Here is a 25,249-nt window from a genome sequence, read left to right as displayed (position 1 = left end):
AGAAAATGAGGCCAGCAGAGTTAGGTTCTACTTGCATGGATAATTAAAAGAACTAAACTGTCAAAGCATGATATGTCCTCATTTTGTTACTCCTATGGAAATGACCTTCAGAAGTAAGTTGTATCCTCTCTGCTATGTCTATGAAAGTTTAACAACTTTGACTAGATTATATACTTACTTGGAAATATTCAAACTTTTAGGAATGTTAAGACCTTTCTTCTTAAGGTGATTATAATTTTTGGACAGTATTTGGGACTGTACCTGTGGTTTGTGATATACAGCAAATGACACCGAGAGAGGTAAGAGAGTCTGTTGGATTGATGCTCATAATGAGAAGAGTGGGTTATCCCTCAGAAACACTGAGTGTGATTTTTTAGAAAGAAACTATTACTTAATGTTTACCATGGAATAAATATTTTAGAGATATTGACATTAGCTCACTTTTTTTTTTTTTCCTTATTAGTATTATATGTAGATGTGGAATCTGATTTTCACGCTAAAGTTCCTGTTGTGGTGTGCAAAGATCGGAAAAGGTTGGTAACAATGAAGAGAAAATAAAGTATTTGAAAAACAAATAACCAAATTTGTAGTGAACATCTTCAGGAGAGAAAATTTTTGTTTTAGATTTCTCCTTGGATTGATTTCTGTTTATTAAAAATAGCAAGCTTACTAAATGCATATGAACAAGAAATAGAATTACCAGACAGTTGAAAATAAAAGTCTAGGCAAAACTTCTCATTTTTTTCTCGTTTATTCATTTACCCAAAAGTATTGAGCATTTACTTATATGTAGATACAGCTTTACTTTTGGGATAGAAACATAAATAAGAAATAGCTTCTCTTCTCAAAGATCTCACAGTCTGTTAGAATCTAGTTTTTAGTTCGCTAAAATTGAATGAGTCATTCAAGATTGATCTTGCCTTTCTAGACAAGTAGCTGTAGGACCGAGAGGGCAAAGTGCCTTTGAAAAAGGAAAAGAAAATAATCCTATTTGAGATCAATGTGGGAGACATGGAAATAATACAGAAAGGATTACATGTTCTTTGATTCATTATTAACTTGTATCTCTTATATTTTAAGATTACTGTATTTTCTTATTCAAAGCAAGAAGAGTGTTTGGAGATCTAGTTCAACTTTCTTATTTTCTAAATTAGAAAATTTAGACCTGGAGGGGTTAAGCAATTTGTCCAAATTCACATCATTTAGGGGAAAACTAGAATTGGAATGGAGGCTGTATTAGTCTGTTTTATTTCACTTATAGTAGTACCCGACTGGGTAATTTATAAAGAAACAGAATTTATTTCTTAAAGTTTTAGAGGCTGGGAAGTCCAAGGTCCAGGGCCTTTTTGGTTGGTATTCTCTGCAGAGTCCTGAGGTAGTTCAGGGTATCACATGGTGAGGGAGCAAGAGCACATAATGTGCTCACGTGCTGTCCTTATAAAGCCACCAGTGCCTCTGCCATGATAACCCACTCAACCATTAATCCATGAATGGATTAATCCATTCATGAGGGCATAGCCCTCACAATCCATTCACTTCCAAAGGCCCCACCTCTCAACACTGCCACGTTGGGGATGAAGCTTCCACATGAGCTTTGATGGGGACAGACGTTCAGACTACAGCAGAGGCAATCTGACTTCTGGTATTTTTTCCCACCACATTGTGTTAAATTGCCTCTGTATGCCAACCTCAGATTCATTCTTCTCCCTGCCGCTAAAATATCTCCACTGCACTCTGTTACCCCATTTAAGGTAGCTCCTATTTTCATTTAAATACAAGCATAACTTGTGGGTTAATATGTAAATCCTTTCTAATCTTTAAAAACAACGTATCAATAAAATCTTGGATAGGAAAAATCAGAGTCAAGAGGTATAGTTAGTTCAGTATTTCATTTTTTGTTTTTATCATGTATGTGCAAAGCAAAAAGAATGAACTAGGAAAGTATGTTGCACTCTTTGACATTGAAGACATCAATGTCCTTTCTCTCATATAAATTAAATTTTGGTGATTCATAATGCTGCTCTTGAAATTAATTTCTCATAAACTTAAAAACTAAATGCAGTTAAAATTTGTTTCTGAAGTACAAATGAATGTTAAAGTTATCTTTCTTAATGTATAGTATTCAGTTAGCTCAAAATTTATTAAAACATTTTTTTGGGGAAGGCAGCTAGGTGGTAAGGGTATCCAAACCCTTTACTTTAGTGTTACCAGCACCACGCCCTCCCAAGTGAGCTAACTGGCTAGTCTAAAACATTTGTTTTTATTATGACTTTTTAGGTATTAAAATACAGTGACTGAAAAGAGTAGCCACAGGATTTGAAGTATTCTGCTTTTTTAAGGTAGTAATACGGTGAAATTTGTTTCTTTCTCATTCATAGTGGTTTACTTTGTAGAGTGAGTGCAGGAAATGATATGGCATGCCTCACTACTGATTTGCTTGCTGCTCTTGGCAAAATGGAACCTGTCTTTACCCCTTTGGTGTTAGCCTTTCGCTATTGGGCTAAGGTAAGTGGAACAGAATATAAAGTATGTAATCTTCAAAGTAAGTCAGGCTTTTTCTTGCACTGACTTCAAATGTAAATCATAACATATGGGACAATAGTTATCTGTGCTGCACAGAAAGCATTGTGGCAGGTTCTGATTTATGGACATGAAGATAAAGTTTCATAGACATATAGACTATATATTTTAGAATTTTTTATGGTCATACTTTATTCTCCTATAATGTACTATAGAAACGTTCTCTTTCATATCTTGACATATGAAGCTCAGGTTCTCACTCTTATTTTAAAGTTGTAAGGTTGTAAGATGTAAGTTAAGGTTTGTTGGCACATCTTTTCCCAATCTCTGAGAATGCTATTCTTTTTCCTCTAAATCATTGATAACCTGTAGCAATTTCTGATTGGGTACCTGCTGAGAAGTAGTTATCTAAGTTTCCTAAACGAGAATTAATTTATATTTCTGAAGGCTCTGGTGTCCTTTTCTTTGGTAGAGACAAGGAGTGGTTAAATAAGCAATTACTGATATCAAGCCAAGTGACCAGAGAGAGAGATTCTAGCTTTTTTTTTTTTTTTTTTTTTTTTTTGTCTTTTTCATGACCGGCACTCAGCCAGTGAGCGCACCGGACATTCCTATATAGGATCCGAACCCGCGGCGGGAGCGTCGCCGCGCTCCCAGCGCTGCACTCTCCCGAGTGCGCCACGGGCTCGGCCCAAGATTTTAGCTTTTTGTGTGTATGTTCTTACCCTGCCTTTTAGACTAGTGATGAGTAAATTCTCAGTCTTTTACAAAGAAGACTGATTAAGGGTGTGGTGGTAAAGTGATAACTTAAGAGCAAAAACAGCCAGAGGATTCTTTTTAGAATTTTTTGTCTGGACTCTAATTAGAGGCTTAGCCCCATGCTTGGGGCAGTACCAACGGGTCGAGTTCAGCTTGAAAAGTAAGGGATAGTCAGAAAGCTGAAGGTTGGGGCTTCTTCATATTCAAAGCCTTTGTATTGGCTATTTCCTTCATGTAGAATGTTCTTACCCTGGGTATCCAGAATGCTTTACTCTATTAATTTTTTCAAGTTTTTTTCTCAAATTTCACCTTATCTGAGTTTCCCAGACCACACTATATGAAATATCATTTCCTTTATCATTCTCTCTGACTTTACCCTGCTTTATTTTTTCATAGCACTCACTACCACCTGCCATACATATATTTATTTGTTTGCAATCTGTTTTCTTCCATTTAATTGTAACTCTTCAAAAGCAGGGATTTTAATCTGTTTTGTTTATTCACTGCTGGTCCTCAGTGCCTCTTATTTTACTGTCAGCACATAATAAGCACTCATTAAATGCTTGTTGAATAAATGACCCAGTTTCTTCAGAAAAGAGATTTTTAACCCATGGAAGTGATTGGGGGCAGTAAACCAGGCTGGGAGAAGGTGATTACCTCCTCTTATTTATCTCAAACTCTGTGCCTAGCACAATTCCTAGCATACTACAGGAATTCAGTGCTGTGAAATAGAGTAAGCTAGTTCCAATTCTAGGTTTTTTTTTTTGCCAAGTCTTTATGTGATTTTTGAGCGAGCTTCTTCTCCTGAGTCTCAATTTTTGCATCTGGACAGATTATTTCGAAAATGGTATGTTATAATTCATGAGAATATACTTTGAGCTCTAAAATGCTATCCAAATAAAAGGGATGAAAGAATACACAGCTGCCTCTGGGTTGGTACTTCTTATTATGCCTAAAGTTTGTAGTGGTCATATCAGTTTTCCTACATTCTTTTATTCAATAAAATAAGTAGACTGTATTAGAAGAACATAAATGATACACAAAGAATTGTTTTTATTTTGAAAAAAATGTGGCCTATAAACTTTCTTTCCTGAAGTGGCTCTTAGAAAAGGTTGTCCATATTGTATTAGCACTTGATGCATATTGATTCTAAACACACCAGTCAATGAAGAACACTAAAACATATATTACAAAACTGGTCCTAGAGAGGATCCTTTCTGTTTCTCACAGAATAATATGTCTCAATTTTGGTAGCTGTATTAGTTGCAAAGGGCTTTTTTTCATGATTTTCATTTTCTCAGTTTATTATAAGAAACTCAGAAATGATACCTAATGTATCTTTCTTCTGAAAAAATTTTTAAACAGTTTTGTTTCCCTTGAAGTTTTTAGCTGTACTGTGCATTGTCTAGTAAAGCACAGATTTTCCATGATTTGGGAGTTCAGAAAAATTCTAGTATATTCTAGTGGAATATTTCAAGCTCTTCTTGACAAGTGTTTTTTTTATCCTTTTTTATATTGAATTGTAAGCTTAAGTGTACCAAGCCATTGTTGCTCTAGTTATTGTGCTAAATCTTTATCTAAAGAAGAAAATAATAGTTTAAAAAATAATTCACATATAGACCAAACTTACTTATGTAGATGCAATAATCTAAATAAAATAAGCAAATGGAATATATCAATGTATTAAAGCTTAATATGCCATGACTATGCAGGATTTATTTCAGGAATGTAAGACTGGTTTAATATCAGGAAGTCTGTTAATATAACTTATATTAACAAATTAAAGCAGATGCTGAAAGGGCATGTTCTTCCTAAAAAAAACTTGTAAGTAAATTAGAAATGGAAGTTAATAATAAAGACTATTTACAAAGAAAAAAACCCAAAATAATAACAGACATCATTCTATACAGGGAATTGCTCAAGTCATATATGTTAAAATTAGGAATATTACAGAGATGTTCACCATCGATGTTATACATTGTTTTGGAGAGTTTAGGAAATGCAATAAGAAAATAAAATGAAATGAAGTAATGAATGTAAATATTGGAAAAATGATAAAGTTATCTCTTTTTGCTAGTGATATGGTTGTATACTTGGAAAATCTTAGTAAAAAACTACTGGGATAAATAAGAGAATTTGGTAAGATGATTAAATACAAGGTAAATAAACAAAAACCAGTGGCTTTTCTCTACCATGAAAATAACCTGGTAGAATGGAAATGGGGAAAAATATTACAATCATGACAGCAACACAAATTATAAAATGCTGAGGAATAAACTTAATAAGAAAGGTATGGGAAGAAAATTATGTTATTTCAAGGTGAAAATGAAATCTGTGCAAATTCATCCATTCAGGAAACATTTGTTAAATGTCTCCTATGTGCCAGTCACTGTTCTACATTCTGGGAACATCTAACAAGACATACAAAGTCCTGCTGTCATGCAGCTTACATACCTCTGAAAGAATCAGACAGTAAACAAATACGTAAATAACACAATATCTGGTAGAGTTTAGTGCTATAAAAATGAAATGATGTGATAAGAGAGTGACATTACATTGGACGGTCAGGGAAAGTTTTTGAGTAAGTGATATTTAAGCTCAGACTAGCAATAGCCAACAACATGAAGATCTAATAGAATAGCTTCTAGTGGGTAGCTAGTGCAAAGCCTCTAAGATAGGAATGAGCTTGTGAGTAGCAAAAAGGAAGGCAGGAATGGTTGGAATGAAGTGAGTGAGGGTGAAAGAAGGAAGAGATGAGGTAAGACAAATAATTTCTGTAGTATGAAATTTGGACATTAATGGCAGTGAGAGAACACAGGAAGTGTTTTAAAAGCAATCTGGGTCAATGATGTGATGGCATTTATTAGCTGAATCTTAAGTTGTTATGAGTTCTAAAATTACTGAGACCTTGGAAAAAGAAGAAAAAGGAGGAAAAGCAGTGTATGACTTCATCTTATGTATGCTTTGAAAAGATCACTCTGGGGTAAAGAATGGAAACGGGGAGTGCAGTGAAAAGACTGTTGTGGTATATCAGCAAGAGATGATAATGATTTGATAATGCTAGGTTAGAGTGAATACCAAAGCAAATTAGATAGATTTGGGATAAGTTTTCAAGGTAAGATTTACAGATGTATTGGGTGTGAGAGTTGAGGGAAAGCAAGTAATTGACAACTCCTAAATTTTTGGAAAATGCATAGATACAAAATTCTTAGATAGAGAGATGATATCCTTAAAATATAAAATTTCTGTAAATTAATTAGAATTATCAATGGTTTTAAAAAATTTAATGAAATGATCTTCAAGTTTGTATAGAAGAATTAATGTCTGAGAATAACCTAAAGAATTCAGAGACTAGTGAAGTGGGGGGACCTATTTTACCTCTATAAAACTTCTTTACTCAAGAGTACACTATTGGCATAGGTATGGACAGATAGGTCTGGGGAACAGAGTAGAATGCCTAGATCCTGGTATATGAGATTTTAACATATGAAAAAAGAAAAGATTTCTTTTCAGTGAAAAAAAATGGCTTATTTAATAAATACTGCTGACACAACTGTATCTTCCTGGAAGGAAATAATTTTGGTCCCTTAGCACACTAAATGCAAAAATAAATTCACTTAAATCAAAATTTAAAACTTTAGAAGAAACTTTAGGAGTATGTATGTAAACTACAGGTTAGGAAGATTTTTTTTTACTGTGATAGGATATCTAGAAACTACATTAGATAAGCATATTTAACTATGTAAACATTAAAAAATTTTATGTGGTAAAAGATACCATAAATATTGTCAAAAGGAAAATAGTAGATTGAGAAAAATAATATCTTTCAAATATGTCAGATATAAAGGGTTATCTATAATTAAAACAAACTACTACAAATTGATATATAATGTATGAAAATAGAAAAACTGGCAAAAGGCAATTCAGAAAAGAATAAGTTTAAATGGTTAGTAAACATATGAAAAATTGCATTAACTTTGTTAGGGTCAAGGGCATGCAAATTGAAGTCACTATTAAATATTACATCTCACCTATCCCATTGACAATTATTTTTTAAGTGATAATATGTAGCGTTGGAAGGGGTGTGTATACATTCATATGTAACTGGTGGAAAGTAGAAATTTTTATAATGATTTTGGAAAACAGTCATGATATTTATTAGAATTAAAATACTCATATATCATATATTAAGTCAAAAACATTCCTAGAAATGTAGCATGTAGAAATAAGCAGTAGTACTTAGGAAATATGTATAAGGATAAATATTACAGCATTGTTTAAGGTGGCAAAAACTGGGAAAAAAAGTGTGGATGTCCTAGAGTGGGGGAACTATTGAGTTAACAATACAGATCATAGACTTAAATTTAACCATTTAAAAGAAAATGTTAGATATGTGCTAATTGACCTAAAGGAATTGTCTTGATGCATCGTTAAGGGAGAAGAGTAATATACAGAGAGATACCTATAATATACTCTTTTGGTAAAACAGCATCAAAAAACATAAAATTCTTCTTATACTCATATGGAAAATATGAGTAGAAATATATGTACATTTGTATATGGTTATTTGAATGTAGAAAAGGGCATGAGGAGGCTGGCTAATTAGCTCAGTTGGTTAAAGCGTGGTGCTGATAACACCAAGGGTCCAGGGTTTGTTCCCTGTGCTGGCCAGCTGCCAAAACCAACCAACCAACCAACCCCCCCCCCCCCCAAGAAAAGGTGTGGAAGAGTACATAGAAGATTGTTAATATTGAGGAAGAAGTAGAGGCAAGATAAGGAAAAAAATATTTTTTAAAGGTGTCCACAACAAAAGCACTATGTATAATATGATTCCATTTAACTAAAATATGTACGAGGGTACTTCAGAAAGTTCGTGGAAAAATAGAATTTAAAGATAATGTGAATCTTCCCATGAACTTTTTGCAGTATCCTCATATGTATCCTTTTTTTTTGATCTCTAGCTGGTACGGAGATCTGAACACTTGACTTTGGTGTTCTAACACTGTGCTCTAACTGAGCTAACTGGCCATCCCTATCGTATGTATCCTTACATGCATAAAGAAATGAATGAAAAGATGGTCACCAACATGTTAATGGTTATTATTTCAGGGTGATATTTCAGGTCTTTCCTTGTATTTTTCATTGTTTGTATTTACTAAAATGATTAGGGTAGGAAAAACAAGCTACTTTTATTGTGAAAATTAAAGGTAAATGGTGGTACTTTCTTTTCCCCTTCATTTTGCAGTTGTGCTATATTGACTCCCAAACTGATGGTGGAATCCCTTCTTACTGTTTTGCTTTAATGGTGATGTTTTTTCTGCAACAAAGAAAACCCCCTCTTCTTCCCTGCTTACTTGGAAGTTGGGTAAGCATCAGTTTGCGACACACGTATATGTGCATGTATATATGTAGTTTGCTCTTGTAGTGTGCTCTGCTCAAACATTGTAAGATGGAATTCTGGTTTGTCTGTTTGTCCATCTTTTTTTTTTTTTTTTAATAATGTTTACACTACCAATTTGGAATGCCTTTTTATATAGATTGAAGGCTTTGACCCAAAAAGAATGGATGACTTTCAGCTGAAGGGCATAGTAGAAGAGAAGTTTGTGAAGTGGGAATATAATTCAAGTAGTGCAACTGAGAGAAACTCAATTGCTGAGGAAAACAAAGCTAAGGCAGACCAACCAAAAGATGATACCAAGAAGACAGAAACAGACAACCAAAGTAATGCCATGAAGGAAAAACATGGCAAAGTAAGCTTTTTTTTATTTTTGTTTTTGGCTTTTCTCTCTGTAGAATTTGTAATACCTTTGATTGAACCTATTTTAATAGTAGATTGACTAACTGACCTTGAGCAAGCCTCTTGGCCTCATTTTCCTCATTTATAAAGTGAGGGGTTGATCTGGTTTAGTTTTTCAATACCAAGATTCCCTAATGAATTTATACCTCATTTTGGAAGACTTGTATTGTTTGAATCATGTTAAGGTAATTCTATCTTTTTTCATCTAGACAAAGAAAATTTCCTTCAGGAGTTGGACTTTGACCTAAACTTTAGCATATGGGAATTATGTTGCCAGATTGAGTGGAGAAATAAAGGCCCTGTGCTCTATGGGGGGTGGCTTGCTTATTTAATCATTCAACATACTTTTATTAAGGACTTGCTATGTGCCAGTCATTATCTTCATTGCTACAGAACCAAAGATGAATATACATGGACTCATTTCTCCAGAAGTTTGTAGTCTTCTGAGTAGGCAGATGCATTATTAAAGAAATTTCTGAAATCATTGCTCTATCTAGAGAGAATTATTTGTATATTATCTGAATATACTTCCCTACTCGTATTCAACTCTCCTGCATTCCAAGACAACCTCTGTTCTCTCCTCAAACCACCAATACTCTCAGCTAATGATCATGCTTATTACCCCATTGAGAAAACTGGAGCAATTAAGAGAATTTCTATACATTTGCACCATCATCTACTACCATCTGCACTCATGTACTCTGCCTTGCTTCCTGCTTTCATGAACTTTTCATATTCTTACCAAAAATTTTTAAAAGTAATTTTTCCACCTGTATATTCAGTCCTATCCCTTCTTGTCTATTCCAGAACATCACTTTGGCAATTATTCTTTTTTCTCCTAAATTACCAATTTTTTGTTCTCTCTTTTGCAGTAAAACTTCTTGAAGGAACTATTTATTTACTATTTCCAATTTCTGTTTCCCTATAGCTCACACTAATCAGGCTTTGATGTCACCCCATCAGTCTGCTAAAACTTGTATCACCAGTGTCAGTAACCGCCACATTGCTAAATCCAATGGTCATTTCTCAATTTTTATCTTTTTTGACTTATCATTAACATTTGTCAGTTGATTATTTTCTTCTTTGAAAAATTTGTTCACTTGACTTTCAGGGCACCATACCCATCACTGGTTATTCCTTCTCCATCTCCTTTGCTGGTTCCTTCTTTCCTTCCAGTCTTTTAATGTTGAAATGCTATAATGCTCAGTACACTCCTCTTGTGTTTGTACACTCCTCTTGTAACCTCATCATCTGTATGATAATGACTCCTAAATTTAAATCTCCAGCTAGACCTGTCCCCTGAATTCCATACTTGTATATCCAAGTGCCCATTTAATGTCTCTACTTAGATGTCTAATAGATGTCTTAAACTTAATGTGTCTAAACTGAACTCCTGATCTTCCCCTCAAACTTGCTCTATACAGTTCTCTCATCTCAGTTGATGGCACTCCATTCTCTCAGTTGCTCAATTAAAAACCTTGGAGTCATTCTTTACTCCTCTCTTTCATACCCCGTATCAAGTCTGTCAGGAAATCTCATCATCTCTACTTCAAAATATATCCAGAATTTGATCATCTCTCACCACTTGCATCCTGGTCTTAGCCACCATTTTGTCTGGCCTGGATTACTACCATAGCCTCCTAAGAGGTTTCCCTGTATTAGCCCTTGCCCCATATCATCTGTTCTCAACACCGCAATCAGAACGGTTCTTCTAAAACTTGTCAGATCATACCCGTCCCCCTTCCCACTCTCAAAACACTTCATTGCTTCTCATTTCATTTAGAATAAAAACCAAACAGTTCTTACTAGTATTAGCTCTTTGTTTTCCTCTTTTATTTTATTTTTTTGTCTTTTTCATGGCGGGCACTCAGCCAGTGAGCGCACCGGCCATTCCTATATAGGATCCGAACCCGCGGCGGGAGCGTCGCTGCGCTCCCAGCGCCGCACTCTTCCGAGTGCGCCAGGGGCTCGGCCCTTCCTCTTTTACTACTCTTCCTCTCACTCTACCACATGAGCTTTCTTGTTTTTCTGTTTAAAGATAGTCACACTCCTACTTTGTGTGTTTGGTCTATCTGTTCCCCATTCCTAGAACAATTTTCACTTTTCTTCAAATCATACATTCTCAACAAGCCCTATCCTGATCACTGTATTTAATACTATAACCTTCCCTTGTTTACACACTCCTGTCCTATTTATCTTACTGAACTTTTTCTTTTTGCCATAGCACTTATCTTCTTCTTACTTGCAATGTAGTTTACTTATTAAGTTTGTTTGTCTTCTTTCCGTAGAAAGTAAGCTCTATGAAGGTGAGGATCTTTGGTTTTTTTTCCAAAGATATATACCAAGTGTCTAGAACACTGCCTGGCACATAGTAGGCACTCAATGAATAGTTGTAGAATTGAATGTGTGAACGACTGTTTCATGCCTTTATGCTGCCTAGTGGTCACTTTTAGCCGGTCTTCATCTACCTAATTTCTTTGGAATTCAGATATTACCTCTTCTGTTATGAGGCAACCCCCGCCCCCCGCCCACCCTAATTAAGAGGCCCATCTTAGCATGTAGCCTCTCCTGGAATTGTTAAATTATCTCTCCCTGTGTTAATAGTCTATGAAGTAGGACCTCACCTTTTTTGAGTGGCACCATAGTATAGTGATCCTTGCCCTGTGTCTACTTCATAGGATTGTTAGAATTAATTGTTAATATATAATATATGTGCAGTTCTTAGAAGAGTGAATGGTGTATGGTTAGCATTATGTGTAAGCGCGAGCTCTCATTATTTAATGATATTCTCAGCACAATACCAGGGACATAGACATAGTAGTTTCTAAAAAAATGTTTGCTGAATGAAGGAATTAATTTTTGGAAAGCCAGTGATTTACTTAGATTTTAAAAGTAATTATTGCAATGAGGAGCTGTAGTAGTTGTTATATGGTGATTTGCAACCTTGGCTGCACATGAGCATCACTTTAGGGAGCTTTAAAAAAATCCCATTGCCCAGACCAGTAGCCCAGTCAGTTAAATCAGAATCTTGGGAGGGGTATGGGAGGTGGGAGTAGTGTGGAATTCAGTCATTAGTATTTTAATGCTTCCCATGTGATTTTAATGTACAGTCCGGGTTGAGAATCACTGGTTTAGTGGAAAGAACACAAAATTTCTAGGATTTAGTAAACTGGGACTCTGTTCCCAGCTTTGTCTCAAACTGAAAGCTTTTTGGCAAGTTATGCCTCGGTTTTTAAAAACGTGACTGCTAGGGTCTTTTCTAACTGAAAATTTGTTGATACTGTTATTTTCTGAAGCTTAACATGAAAAGTGTTTTTTCTTTTCCAGTCTCCTTTAACATTGGAAACACCAAATCAGGTATCCCTGGGACAGTTATGGTTAGAGCTGCTAAAATTTTACACACTGGATTTTGCTTTGGAGGAATATGTCATATGTGTACGAATACGGGATATTTTAACAAGAGAGAACAAAAACTGGCCTAAAAGACGAATAGCTATTGAAGGTGAGATGATGTGTTGTATTTCATTTCGAGAGTATTTTTTTGTGTGATACTCATCTATTTCTAACATGGATTTATACATTTTATCCCTTGGCTTTGTCATTATAGATTTTAGATTAATTCTTTGTCAAGTTCATTATTGTTTTTAAAGAACTAATATTTATTTAAAGGTTTTCAATATGTAAATATTATATTAGTTTACATGCCTTTATTTTTATTTTTTAATTATGAAATTTTTCAAAAATACAGAAAAATAGAATGTTAGTATGAACAGTATAAGATCTTTTTAAAAATCTTAATGTATCAATATACTATAAGATCTTTTTGAATAAATTTGTATTATAAGATTATGTTAAAGTGTCATTTTAGAATCCAGTTATTCATTTTGGTCTAAAGTAACTCATCTGTTAAATGTGACTAAGCTAAAGAAAAAAAGAACAATTGATGGTGACAGACAGGGTTCCACATCAGATCCCGAAAACATTTAGGTTTTTGGAGATATAGAAATTAATGGAATGACTCCTAAATTCTTAATGAAAAATTTAAATTGCATAGCATTTCACTCACCTTTTATAGATAGGAAACTGAATTTCTATCCATCATTTTAGTCTGTTCAGCCTACACATTATTCTGTTTCCTCAGTCCTCTGCTGTCCTTCTTTACTGTGAGTTGGATTCAGAAATATTTTCAAATATACACTCAACCGTGTACTCACATCTTGTACTCTCTTACATATAATTAATAAATAACTCTGAAGCCTTCAGCCATAATTTCTCTCTCTCTTTTTTTTTTCTTTTTCCTTTTTCTTTGAGAACAGGGAAAGAAGGTAGGAAAATCCTATTAAAGTCTGTGGATTTTGATAGCAGCAAAAAGTGACAGATGCCCCAACTTTAACAATTTGAAGCCTGGCCTGATAATCTTTTTACTTAATGATCTTTAGTAGTGGAGAATATATGTACCGACTTTTGGGTGGCACTGTTCTTTTCTCCTGGGGCTTATTTATATTAAAGGCTTAAAAAATCTGACAGTCCACAAACGTTTTCAGAAGGCTGTTACATGTTTTTTTGTTTTTTTTTTTTTTTTTTTAGGGGGGATATGAACTGGCCAATATGGGAATCTGAACCCTTGATCTTGGGTGTTACAAAGTCTCACTCTAACTGACTAAGCTAACTGGCCAGTCCTTTGTTATATGTTTTTAATGAAGATGCAGTTGACTCAAGACTTTTCAGTGCAGCCATTTTAAAGCCATTGGATCAGACTTTAAATTTTGATTTAATTTTTACTTTTTAGGTCTTTTTTTACTTTCCACTTTTTTTTTTTAGTGTTTTTTTGATCTCATTAAAGTTAAAAATCGGCATTTTTTAACTTGAAACGAGAGTTTTGGGTTATAGTTTATTTGCTTAAATTGCAGAGAGCATGTAACCATATTAAAGAATACTGTGACAAGAGATCAAAATTATTAATGGGTCCTAGAGTTTGAACATCTTCATTCAGTGAATGTATAGGGAGGCATATTGGCATAGCTTCTTATTCTAGCAGTTGCATCATTGAAAGTTTGTAATTACTAAGTTGGCCTTTTCAGCTGTCCTTATTAGTTATCTTATTATGATTCTTTTCTCTCTTTTCCTTTTAGTTTTTTATTTTATGGGAGAAACAAGAAAAAGACATTGTTTTTGTATTTCCCCTACTCAGTTTTCAGGAACTTTCTTTGGATGCTGGGTTAGAAAAACCTTGGGAAAATGTACTCTGCTGACAATCTAGCAGTTAAGATCTATTTGTGTAAGCCTGGAAATGTAGTTTGTTAGTAGAGACTTAGCTACTGACCATTTTCTTTTTTACTAGATCCATTTTCAGTCAAGAGGAATGTTGCACGGAGCTTAAACAGCCAGCTTGTTTATGAATATGTTGTGGAGAGATTCAGGGCAGCTTATCGGTATTTTGCCTGTCCTCAGAGGAAGGGTGGAAGTAAGTCCATGGTGGATTTCAAGAAGAAAGAAAAGGGAAAAATAAGCAATAAGAAAGCAGTGAAGTCTGACAGTATGGCAGCCAGCTGTTGCATTCTCCTTGGGGAAAGTACAGAAAAGATAAATGCAGAAAGAGGTGAACCTGATAAATATGATGAAATGGAATGTACATCAGAGAGATGTATTATTGATAATGACAGTTTGTTGGTAAATGAACTAGATTTGGCTGACCATGGACAGGAAACTTCATCTCTTTCTACCAGCAAAGGCAGTGATTTAGAGCCAAAATCAGCTAAGAAACGAGATGATTTAGCGCCTTCCGAAACCTGTTTAAAAAAGGAGCTCAGCCAGTGTAATTGCGTTGATTTTAAATCTCCTGACCCAGATGAATCTGCTGGAACAGACTGCAGGTCACATTTACAAACAGAGAATTCAAATCAGGTTGTTTGCACCGACACATCTGCTACCTCTTGCAACTGCAAAGCTACAGAAGATGCTTCTGACCTTAATGATGATGATAACCTCCCCACTCAAGAATTATATTATGTGTTTGATAAGTTTATTTTAACCTCTGGCAAGGTAGGACACAGTTTGTAAACAATCTGTAAGATTTTATGGTTGTTGTATGACTATTTCTTTATAGTTTTTAGATTTTGAAATGTAAAAATAGCTTTTATGGTGGTGACTATTGTTTTGGAATGACATTTTGGTGTGTTGTGTATTCATTTGTCTTTTACTATTTGCATTTTCCTGTAAGTTGTCTTTAAATAATGTGTATAAACCCCCAAAGATTTCAGTACTCTATTCTAGTTGGTCTCCCTCGTATATTAAAGGATTCATTAGATATTTTATGAAAATCAGCTTAGCAAAGGCAGCATATATTTTAAATTTTGCTTATTTTTATACATATAATTATTTTTCTTCCAAAAAGAATACAAGGTTTGTAAATTCTAATAGTGCTCTGTTTTAAAGATTCTTTTTTGAAGGGGGAGAATATAAACATAACTAAAAGTAGTTGAGGGAAACTAAGATCAGGAACCAAAAAATGAAGAATCCAGATTCCATCTCTGTCACTGAGCATCTCTGGATTTTGCCTTGTCCCTTACAAATATAAGATTCCTAACTTTTTTACTTTTAAAGTGAGATAGTCTGAATTTAAATGTTTAAATTGTAGAAAATACTTCAATGAAAAGAAAATAAGCAATAACAACTTTATTGATAAAAGCTAGTTTTAGTTAAGTCACATTGCTTTAAGTGCAGTGCACATAATTAAAATATCATTATTAGCATCCCGCTTAAAAAATTATTATACAGAGCAAGTGTAAGCCAAATGGAATATTAAAAAAAAAAACTAGAAAGACATCCAGTTTTATTGTTTTAAGAATAATTACTTACTGACAAACTTTATTATTTTTCATATAATTACTAAGTAGTATTTTTTAAACATCCGTTTTATTGAGGTATGGTTTACATTCAAAAAGCTGTAGATATTTAATGTATACAACTTGATGTATTTGTAGTTAAGTATACACTTGTGAGCTTATCAATATCAATGCCATAAACTTACCCATCTTCTCCAAAAAGTTCCTTCCCCCCTTTTCCTTCTGTGATAAGAGCACTTAAAATAAGGTCTGTGTTCTCTTAGTAAGTTTTTAGGAATGTAATACAGTATCGTTAATTACAGGCTCTATGTTGTATAGTAGATCTCCAGAATTTATTTATTTTGCACGAGTGAAACTTTGTACCCTTTGACCAACACATCCCTACTTCCCCCTCCCACTAAGCAGTATTTCTTAGAAATACTGCATTTTATCTAGGTTCCAGTGTTTAGGGCATGTGGGCTACTAAAAGGATGATATAGGGTGGTAGATTTTTAGAAAAATCTCTTAATATATAACTGCAGTTTACATTTCTTATACTTTATACTTTTTTTCCTGAAAACTTATCTTAAGGTAAGTACTGTCTCTTCCCTTTTTATTTTTACTAGTTATCTGTAACTTTTTTTTTTTAGACTTTCCCACCTAAATATGTCATTTTTTCAAAAGCAAACTTTGAAAAGTTGATAGAAATTCCCATAGTACCGTTAGTCTACAGTGCAGCACAAATAGAGGTTTCTGTGTATAATTTGCATCAGAGTTTGTAGGGATGTGAATATTCCAGCTAAAAGTGGAGGAAGATGCCAACCTTAGGATCTAGGCATATTACAATAAAGAAAAGAGTAGTGGTCTTCCTTAACCATATGTGTTTTATTCAACTAGTTGGCATACAGTTTTACTGTTTATTGGTCCATTGGAATACATTTAAAATGGTGGTATAAGGTTTGGAATTCATTTTATAACTATTGAATGAGTTCTTTGTATGAATCTAATTTATTTTTAGAGTTCAGTCCTGCAGTTTGGTCTCTTGAGTACTAATGTAACAAATTGAATCAACTAGCTAAGCTAGGATTCTGTGATTGATTGATTCTGAAGGTAGAAAATGTTTGGAGTGAAATGAAAGGTATGACCTAAAATTTCTTTATAACCTACCTTGTTAGATCTCAGTAAATTAAAAATAAAATGCATATATTTCCCTGTGGGAGCTTATCAGGCTATTTGAATTAACCCATACCTTTTTGCATCTCTTGGTATTTTCTGTATCTTACATCTTCAGGTAAATTTAATCCTTGATGTTATCATTTTAGTACAAAAGAAAAAGTGGTTGACTCAAAAAATTTTCTTGTATCTAACACTGCTGTTTGATTAACTTTTTTTTTTTAATCTCCTGAAAGCACAGGTTATCAGAACTGAGTTACATAAAAGATTCTTTTTGAATCTGCTTTCTAAGTGATGTCCCTTAAAAATTTATTAGATTATTAGATTATTTTTTTACTTTTGTATAGCCTCCAACGATAGTATGCAGCATCTGCAAAAAAGATGGACATTCAAAAAATGATTGCCCGGAGGATTTCAGGAAAATTGATCTAAAACCTCTACCACCAATGACAAACCGTTTTCGGGAAATACTTGATTTAGTATGTAAAAGATGTTTTGGTAAGTCTTATTACTGCAACTACAGGAACTAGATTCGTTCTTAGATATTGCATATTTATTTTCTCATTTAAAAACAATTTAAATACATTTTGTTTTGGTAGTGGTTTTTGAATAGTTTAGTGATCCAAGCACAGATATTTACTAAATGCCTACTATGCAGGGCACTGTGATAAATGCCAAGGGAAATACAGAGCCCATATGTATTGCTTTTAAGGCCCTTAGACTGTAGGTCTGAGCTGTCTAATATGGTAGCCACTAGTCATATATGGCTGTTAAATTAAAATCAATTAGAATTAAATAGAATTAAAAATAATTCCTCAGTTATACTAGGCACATCTTAAGTACTCAGTAGCTACACATGACTAGTGGCTACTGCATTGGACAGTCTAGATAGAGAATATTTTTGTCATTGCAGTGCTCTTAGACAGTGCTGCTCTAGATTTACAAGACATGTATATAAGTTGCCATAATTGGAAGTAGAATGTGTTATATACTGTAGTAGTAATAAACAAAATGCAATGTAAACACAATTTTATCTGGGATGGATCAAAGGAATCAGAATTAATCATGTCATTTTTGAGATGGACCTTGAACTGCATTTTCAAGTATAGACACCCCAGTAATCGTATGTAAAAGCGTAGAGTGCATAGTTTGTTTGGGAGAATAATTGCCTTTGATTTAGTAGGGTATAAGAACGGTAAAGGAGATAAAGCTATAAATATATTTGGGGTAAAGTGTTGCATGCCTTTATTCAGCAAACATTTGTGGAGTACCTGGGATATACCTTTACTCAACAAACATTTATGAATTACTTGCTGTGTCCAGGTATTGTGAAATTTCTGATGTTGTAACATTTAGTGCCACAATGTAATTCCTTCCTCCTATTCTTCCCCTTCTCACCAGGCACTTATCTGCTTTCATCACTAAAAACTAATTTGCCTTTTCTAGAGTTCAATATAAAATGGAATTACATAGAATATACTTTTTTTTGGCCTGGCTACTTTCACTCAGCATAATTATTTTGAGATTGATCCATGTTGTATGTATCAATGGTTAATTGTTTTTTATTGCTGAGTAGTGTTCCACATTGTATGGATATACCACAGTTTGTTTATCCATTCATCTATTGATGAATATTTGTCTTGTTTCTAAATTTTGGTTGTTACAAATAAATCTTTTATGCACATTTGTTTATGGGTGTGGGTATAGACATATGCTTTCATTTCTCTTAGGTAAATACTTAGGAGTGGAATGGTTGGATCATGATTTTTTTTAGCAGCTTTGTTAAGATACAATTCACTACATTTATTTATTCAGTCATTTATCTCAGTGGGGACTCATGTATGTTTTATACTTTGGGTTATAATCCAGTGCTACTTAATATTTTAATTGCTCAAATTATTCTAGCTTTGGCCATTGGGAGCTCCTTCAGTTGGCTCCTGTGTCCCACCATCAGTGTGTGGTTGTTTGTTTGCTTAGCACTTCCTTACTTTCTGGCACTATGAGATGCTTCAGTCTCCTCATGTATATTTTCTGGCTTAGTCCTAGAATCAGGCATTTCTCCAAGGAGCCCTGGTTCCTTTTATTGGGGAATGAATGAAACCCAGATCTGAACACTAGGCATGCTTGATATTACTGGGGTATTGTTGCTTTAAGGCTCTCTCAGAACAAGAATATATTTGTGTGACTACTAACCCATGTATATATACTTATCTATAAATATTTCTGTATGTGACCATATTATCTATCTTAAGCTGAACATGACTTCATACTAATGTCTAATTGTAAATTATTACCACATTGCTCATTCTAGCCTCTTCTCCTTATCTGTAAACTCCTACTCCAACAGTGAAAAACCAGTTGCATCCATCCTCCCATTTATTTAATTGTTCCATTTCAGTACACTTGTATAGCAGCATCAGAATGGTTAATCCATATGTCTGCAGGAAATAACTTTATCACCTAGAGTGCAGTGCTTTTGTGTATAGTTGGCTCTCTGTATCTGTGGGTTCTACACCCGTGAATTCAACCAACTGACAATTGAAAATACAGATTGGATCTGTGGTTTTATCAAAAATACATATTGGATCTGTGGTTGATTGAGTCCGTGTATGTGGAACCCATGAATATGGGGCATCTACTTAAGGCACTTGAGCAGCTGTGGATTTTTGTATCTGTGTGTGAGTGGGGGTGGGTGGCGGTATCCTGGAACCAATTCCCAATGGATACCTAGGGACAACTGTAGTTCCTTTTTCCCTTAGTCTTACAGAATCCACTCATTTTCACATTTACCTAGGTCAGCACCTTTTCCCCCACTCCCTTGAATGATTTCATACATTTATAATACAGATAGATTCCTTTGTCACAGTCTGCATTCCATCTTGAGTTCTCTGACCTCTGAGATGATTTTTTCTTTTTCTTTTTTTTTTTTTTAAATTAAAAAGATGACTGGTAAGGGGATCTTAACCCTTGACTTGGTGGTGTCAGCACCATGCTCTCCAAAGTGAGCTAACAGGCCATCCCTATATGGGATCCGAAACCATGGCCTTGGTGTTATCAGCACCACATTCTCCCAAGTGAGCCATGGGCCGGCCCTGAGATGATTTTTTAAAATTTGCATACATTAAGGCTCACTCTTTGTGCTGTAAAATTCTGTGGATTTTGAATGCTGAAAAAAAAGGTTCTGTGGATTTTGACAAGTGCATTGTGTCATGTATGCACCATTAGAGTATTTTACAGAATAGTTTCACTGCCCTACCTAAAGAAAATATAATCTGTATTTCATTTATTCACTTTCCCCCTCCTTTGTAACCACTGATACTACATTTATTTTTAAAAAGCTTTTAATTCATTACAGCAAATTCTTAATAAATTACTGCTTTGTTCCCATTACTGTATTTTGGGGGATGAGTCTGAAGGAGGAGATAGAAAAAGAAAGAATTTGTTCTTAAGGAATATGGTCTTATTTAGAAAAATGGTCAAAAAGAAAAATGGTCTGTGGAACTCTGTTTGGAGAACTAAAGAAATGGAATTAAGGAGAGTTCATTGAAGACTGTGCTTAGGCAAAGCAGTTTATAGAGAAGATAGAAATATTGACCAGGCATTGAGATAGTTGTTAGATTTGAATGAGCCAGGTGCCTAGTATAACAATATGAATATAATCTTTATAGGAGGGAGAAACAAGCATGGATATGGGAGAGAGTGGAATATCTAAAGAAAACAGTATTAGATATTTTGAAGAAGTAAATATATTTATAGTTATCTCATAGAGAAAATGATCTTGTGACATGTCCCCCTGCCCATTCCCAGTAACATTTATGGTTTTAAAGTGAGAGAAGTCAATAAATAATGAGGAAATTGTAAAATTTTTGCGATAAAAACTTGAGGATATTTTCAGACTCTGTTTTCCTTACTTTTTTTTTTCTTTTCTTTTCTTTTTAACCTAGATGAGTTATCACCACCTTTCTCTGAACAACACAACAGGGAGCAAATTTTATTTGGCTTGGAAAAATTTATTCAAAAAGAATATGATGGTATGTCATAGGTTAAAAAATTTCTTTTGTTACTGTAGTCAGGTGGTCTTGCATTTTATTTGTTTATTTAGAAAACGTTTATTGAATGTTATACGTTAGGCAGTATTCTAGTTGCTAGGAATCCAGTGCGAATAAAAGAGGTGAAACCTGCTCTCATGAAGCTAATATTTCAGAAGTGGAGACAAATAATTGTCTGACAAATAAGTATGTAATACTATATCAGCAAATAATAAATGCTATTAAAGTGCAGGAGATAAAAGAATAGAAATGATGGGATATTACAGTAGGTCTCTGATAATATGGCATTTGAGCAAAATCCTGAATAATATGAAGGAGCAAGTTATGTGAATATCCAAGGAGAAAGTATTATAGAGAGAGAGTAGCAAGTACCAGAGACATCAAGACTGGATTACATCTGACATGTTTGAAGACCAGCAGTCAGTGTGGCTGGAGTGGAGTATGTGAGGTAGACTGTAATAGAAAGATGAGGTCAGAGAAGTAGCCCAGGGGTTGGATCATTAGGGCTTTGTGGATATTGTAAGAAGGGCTTTGAATTTTATTTTGAGTGCTAATGAGAAGCTTTAGGAGGGCTTTTAGCCATTAAATGATATGATCTGAGAGACTAGATTGTAGGGCCATAAGAGTAGAAGCAAGCAGAACATTTAGGAGGCTGTATAAGTCCAGATGAGACATAATAGTGATTTGGAAGGGTAGATGAGAAATGGTCAGATTTGGGATATATTTTGAAGGTAGAGCCAACAGGATTTACTGGTGCATTGCATGTGAAATGTGAGAGAAAGAAAGAAATCAAGAATGGTTTCAAGGTTTTTGCTGGTGAGATGGCAAAGATAGCCAGAGGATAAGGTTTTGGGCATGGGGGTGAAGAATCATGTTTTATGGCCAAATATTTTAGAAAAGATAAACAGTTTATATATAATTAGAATGAATTGTACTAGGAATACAGTGCTAATAAAAGAGGTGAAACCTGCTCTCATGAAGCTTATATTTCAGAGAGGGGTGACAGATAATTGACAAATAGGTATATAATACTGCATCAGCAAATAATAGATGCTGTTAAAGTGCGGGAGACAAAGGGATAGAAGTGATATGTGCTATAAGATTCCATTTTTTTATTATATTTATTAGTATGTAAAATTTTGGTCAAATCTAAGTCCCTGTTATGTCAAATGCATGCTCATTTTTACTTGCTGATGAGCCATAGCTTCTTTTGTGCCTCTTAATTGTCATTGAAATTTCATGTAGGACATCAGAACTGGATGGGAGGATTAAATTTCAAAAATACATAGAGTTTGTTATCTAAGTGTATTGTCTACTTAAGAATTAATAGGAAGAAAAATTCAACCCTCTTAAGGCACAGCTTATCTGAAGTGGTAGCTGTCATTGAATGACACTAAGTGTGAAGGGATAATCCTATCATAATTTATATCAAGTGGATTAATCACTCACTTTTGGAGGAGGATTAATCTTATGTATTAAGGTGATGTTTGTAAAACTACTTGAGTTGTGCCCTAAAAGAACTAGTTTATTTTCAAGAGGTAGATTCCCAGATATTGCTCTTAACTATTGGTAGTGATATTGAGAATGCAGAAAAGCACATGGAGTTATGAGATAGTTAAGTTGGAAGGAGCTGAAGGTCTTAGTGATTGTTTAGATGTGGAGGTTGAGAACAGTGTTAAGGATTGCAGCTGTATTTCTGACTTGGGCAACTGAATAGATGGTGATACTATTTGCTGAAAATAGGGATTATAGGAATAATAGTAAGTTTGGTATAAAGTTGATGAATTTAGTTTTGACATGTTGAATTTATAATGTCTTGGAAAAGTGCAAGAAGCAGTGGTACATGGCTATGGGAACTTGGGCAAAAGATCTAGGCTTGAGATAGGTGTTTTAGAAATTCTCATTATATCTTCCAGTGACAGGTAATTAGAAGTGGCCATGATCACCTTGTGTTGGGCCATTAGTAGATAATAAAAGAATGTTCTTCCCTGCTAATTATAAGACTTTTGACTTTTGTTTTCCTTTGCTTAGAAAAGGCAAGATTGTGCTTATTTGGCTCTTCTAAAAATGGATTTGGATTTCGTGATAGTGATCTGGATATTTGTATGACCCTGGATGGCCACGAAAATGCAGAGGTAAGAGTTAGGGTTTGGAAAGGGTTGTAGAAGTTGATTTTTACAATGATGAATCTATTTTTATTTTTGTGTCTAGTATTGATAAAAATATATGGTGTTATTCTTCATATAAATATATCAGCAATAGCAGTGTTCAAAATGTAAAAGCATTAGCATTACCAATTTAGAAGATGTTCAAATCTTAAAATAAGAAAATTTACTGCTTCAATAATTTTATAATGCAAAGCCGTGACACTAAGAGTTACAAGTGCTTTGTAATAAATTTTGGGAAAAATTTAATATACCATAAAGTTGAAGTTTTTTTGTTAGAACCAATGAAAAGCTGGTTCTTCAATTCAGTAATGAGTCACTTACTCTGTCTTTTCATCTCTCTTCCATTAGGTAATATCTTTTTATCACTATAGATAGAAAATACAGGTGGTCATCTAATTTAGAAATGGGTTATATTTTAAAGTTAATTGTAATTTTTGGGCACTCGCAACACAGTTTTTCCATAGAAGCAATGTTATAAATGATGTGCTAGGGTAGCTTTTAGAAACTCATTTTGGGCGGGAAGGAAACTAATATTTACTGAATTCCCAGTATACACTTTTACATACATTATCTCATTTCATTCTTACAAACACCTTTGAGGTAGGTATTATTTCCCCCATTTTACAGATGAGGAAACTGAGGCTTTGAGAGATAAACTGACTTGCCCAAGTTCACACAGCTAGTAAGTGTTGGAGCCGGGATTCGTACCCAGGTCTGTCTGAGTCCAGAGTTCATGCTCTTTCCATTGTATCTCACTGCCTCTCTTTGTAATTTTTTTAACCCATTATGTAGCTGAAATAGTACTAATAGTACTGTAGAACCTAACCAATGCTTTTTGAAATTGAAAGCTTTCTGAGTTCCACCGTGAGATGCCAGGAGCAGTCCTTCCCCCAGTGCAGTCTCAGCAGAGAGAGTGGGCACTTATACTTTCCTTTGTTGTATGCCAGGCCTCAATAGTGGGAATGAGATTGTCCAAGCTCCAGTGAAGAAAGGGACTGATTGGACAGGGAAGAAGTGTCCCAGGCCTTCCTAACAGCAACTAGAGAAGGAGGGGATCCTTGTAGATGCTCAGTCCTTTACCAGCATAGCTATTGGTATTTATATTTCAAAATCAAGGACTGCTTGCAAGATTGGGGTGAGGCCAAGCTTCTGGCATCTGTAGTGGTGTCAGGATAGCCTCTGTTACATTATAAAAGAATTCAGCAGAGTAGTGTACCTGTGTGTTTCTGATAATTCTTTCAAAATGTTGTTTTGAAATTGATAGACCTGGTGTAAAGGTGGCAGTGATGCCTAGTAGATGCTTATTTCTGGGCCTAAGAAATTGCTCCTGGTGTTAATATCTTGTTCTATAAAGAAACTGAAAAGTTGCAAATATTTTATTTGTTCTCCTTAACTAACTTCTGCTTAGTGTCACCTACTTGGAAAGAGGCTGCCCTTCTTCATTGTGAAGAGCAAGAATTGAGAGAATAGGAAATGATTTTTACTGAGGGAGTAAGTTAGAGTTTTAGATATCTTCTATGCAAAATTTAATAATCAGACTTCTAATCACCGAGGGTTTGTATATTAAATATGATCCGTGCCATTCACTTTGGGAAGTTAAAACAGTGAAAAAGAATAAATTATTTTCTTCCAGATGAGCCATAATTGAAACTTTAAAATTTTAGTATAATGATATCCTTGCATAATAAAGGGAAAAATTAACCTCTTTTGTTTATTTTATTGTGTGTGGATTAGTAACTAACAATTCCCTTGAAATCCCTAGGTTAAACTGCAATGGTTACTGCTCTCTTGTAGCTGAAAAGAGCATGTCGGGGATGAGCAAAAGTGATTTTATAATAACTGTCGGGATTAATGTTTATACCCTTCAGTTTAATCTAGTTAGTTTATAATGCCATTGTTCTCCCTGTTCCTTGTTTGGTTATCATTATAGTACCAACTCTGCTATCTCTGGTTTTTAAA

General features: G+C 34.4%; 1 protein-coding gene and 1 non-coding gene across 11 annotated transcripts in view; both read left to right on the top strand.

Moving 5' to 3' along the window:
* Nucleotides 1-25,249, top strand: part of TUT4 (terminal uridylyl transferase 4) — a 141,756-nt gene that overhangs the window by 58,866 nt on the left and 57,641 nt on the right. For 9 of the 10 annotated variants that reach the window (XM_063104195.1, XM_063104196.1, XM_063104189.1 and 6 more), the window contains 9 exons: nt 464-533; nt 2,379-2,505; nt 8,525-8,644; nt 8,817-9,029; nt 12,404-12,578; nt 14,418-15,118; nt 17,421-17,571; nt 21,018-21,104; nt 23,154-23,257. In XM_063104195.1, the coding sequence (XP_062960265.1) occupies nt 464-533; nt 2,379-2,505; nt 8,525-8,644; nt 8,817-9,029; nt 12,404-12,578; nt 14,418-15,118; nt 17,421-17,571; nt 21,018-21,104; nt 23,154-23,257 (1,748 nt within the window). The remainder of the gene's footprint in view (nt 1-463; nt 534-2,378; nt 2,506-8,524; nt 8,645-8,816; nt 9,030-12,403; nt 12,579-14,417; nt 15,119-17,420; nt 17,572-21,017; nt 21,105-23,153; nt 23,258-25,249) is intronic. The other variant, XM_063104197.1, reaches the window with a different exon arrangement.
* Nucleotides 6,120-6,189, top strand: LOC134385378 (small nucleolar RNA SNORD45). Its single transcript, XR_010024356.1, has one exon. It is a non-coding gene; the product is annotated as a small nucleolar RNA SNORD45 (small nucleolar RNA).

This window comes from Cynocephalus volans, chromosome 8 (assembly GCF_027409185.1).
Source record: "Cynocephalus volans isolate mCynVol1 chromosome 8, mCynVol1.pri, whole genome shotgun sequence".
NCBI classification, from domain to species: Eukaryota; Metazoa; Chordata; class Mammalia; order Dermoptera; family Cynocephalidae; genus Cynocephalus; species Cynocephalus volans.
Note: the sequence above shows the minus strand (reverse complement) of the source record. Positions and strands in the feature narration are given on the sequence as shown.